We start from the raw sequence: 1,150 nt of genomic DNA on the forward strand, positions 1-1,150 counted from the left end.
TAATCTTTTATTTACAGGTACTACTGAGCGAGTGTGCTTGATCCAGGGAACAGTTGAAGCTCTGAATGCAGTTCATGGATTCATTGCAGAAAAAATTCGAGAAATGCCCCAAAATGTGGCCAAGACAGAACCTGTCAGCATACTACAACCCCAGACCACCGTTAATCCAGATCGCATCAAACAAGTGAGTGTTTAGTTGGAAAATCAAAGAGAAATATCCACAGTATAAATTCCTTACAAAAGAAGCCTTAAAATCTTAGAATAAAAAGTTTTTTTTTTCCCCTAAGCATACCTAAACCTACCAGAGTTGCCATTTAGTTAAAGATTATCAAGTTTTTTTCCTTAGATTGATCAATTTATTTATTGATAAATTAAGTTATTCATTTATTAGTGTTACACTGAGGAGCACTTATGTGACTCTTTTTTTGTGATGGCCCTTTTTTAAATTTATAGACATAAATTTTATTAATATATAGAAATTTATTTAAAGTTCTATCACTTTTAATTAAATACAAAATTAAAAGGAAATGATATTCCCAAAATTTCTAATACCCTATTTTTAGTGATATTTGTAGTCTTCAGTATAGTTATTATGAATATAGACTCCTGCTTTGTTAATTTAATTGTCATGTTCAACATTTTTATTAAAAAATATGTATAAGTAAATCTGTGTACCTAGCATACAGTCTTTTGTTACAAATCAGCTATTATGTTTTGTATAACTTGTGTAGTATTTAAATATATGTCATTAAGGACTAATGTTCATTTTGAATGTATGAAATTTTCTGTAAAAAAACTTTTACTTGATAAAAACCAATGTGAGTTTTTAAGATTGAGTAATGGCTGACATGATGTAGGGGGAAAATGACACTATTTAATGTTAAATAAGGTGGTTTCTTCCACCACGAACTCTTACATCTATAAATTTATTTGAATCTTTATGTTCATAATTATTGTTTCTACCTTTGCCCTTTTATAATCACCCTCTTAATTTGTGACTTAATTTTACTATCAGTAGAATATGCCTCCAAAAGAAATGTACTATTCTTCATTAATTCACAGAATATTTCATTTACAGAATATTTATGTTCATTGTAATAAATTTGAAATGTAGCTCAAAGTCTTATTAATTTCATGTTTCTGAATTGAA

General features: G+C 28.2%; 1 protein-coding gene across 5 annotated transcripts in view; it reads left to right on the top strand.

Moving 5' to 3' along the window:
* The window catches only part of NOVA1 (neuro-oncological ventral antigen 1), a 210,745-nt gene that overhangs the window by 141,557 nt on the left and 68,038 nt on the right, over window positions 1–1,150 (top strand). For all 5 annotated transcript variants that reach the window (XM_012647295.1, XM_012647296.1, XM_012647299.1 and 2 more), the window contains exon 3: window positions 18–184. In XM_012647295.1, the coding sequence (XP_012502749.1) occupies window positions 18–184 (167 nt within the window). The remainder of the gene's footprint in view (window positions 1–17; window positions 185–1,150) is intronic.

The sequence above is a fragment of the Propithecus coquereli genome, unplaced genomic scaffold (assembly GCF_000956105.1).
Source record: "Propithecus coquereli isolate 6110/MARCELLA unplaced genomic scaffold, Pcoq_1.0 Scaffold261, whole genome shotgun sequence".
Taxonomy (NCBI): Eukaryota; Metazoa; Chordata; class Mammalia; order Primates; family Indriidae; genus Propithecus; species Propithecus coquereli.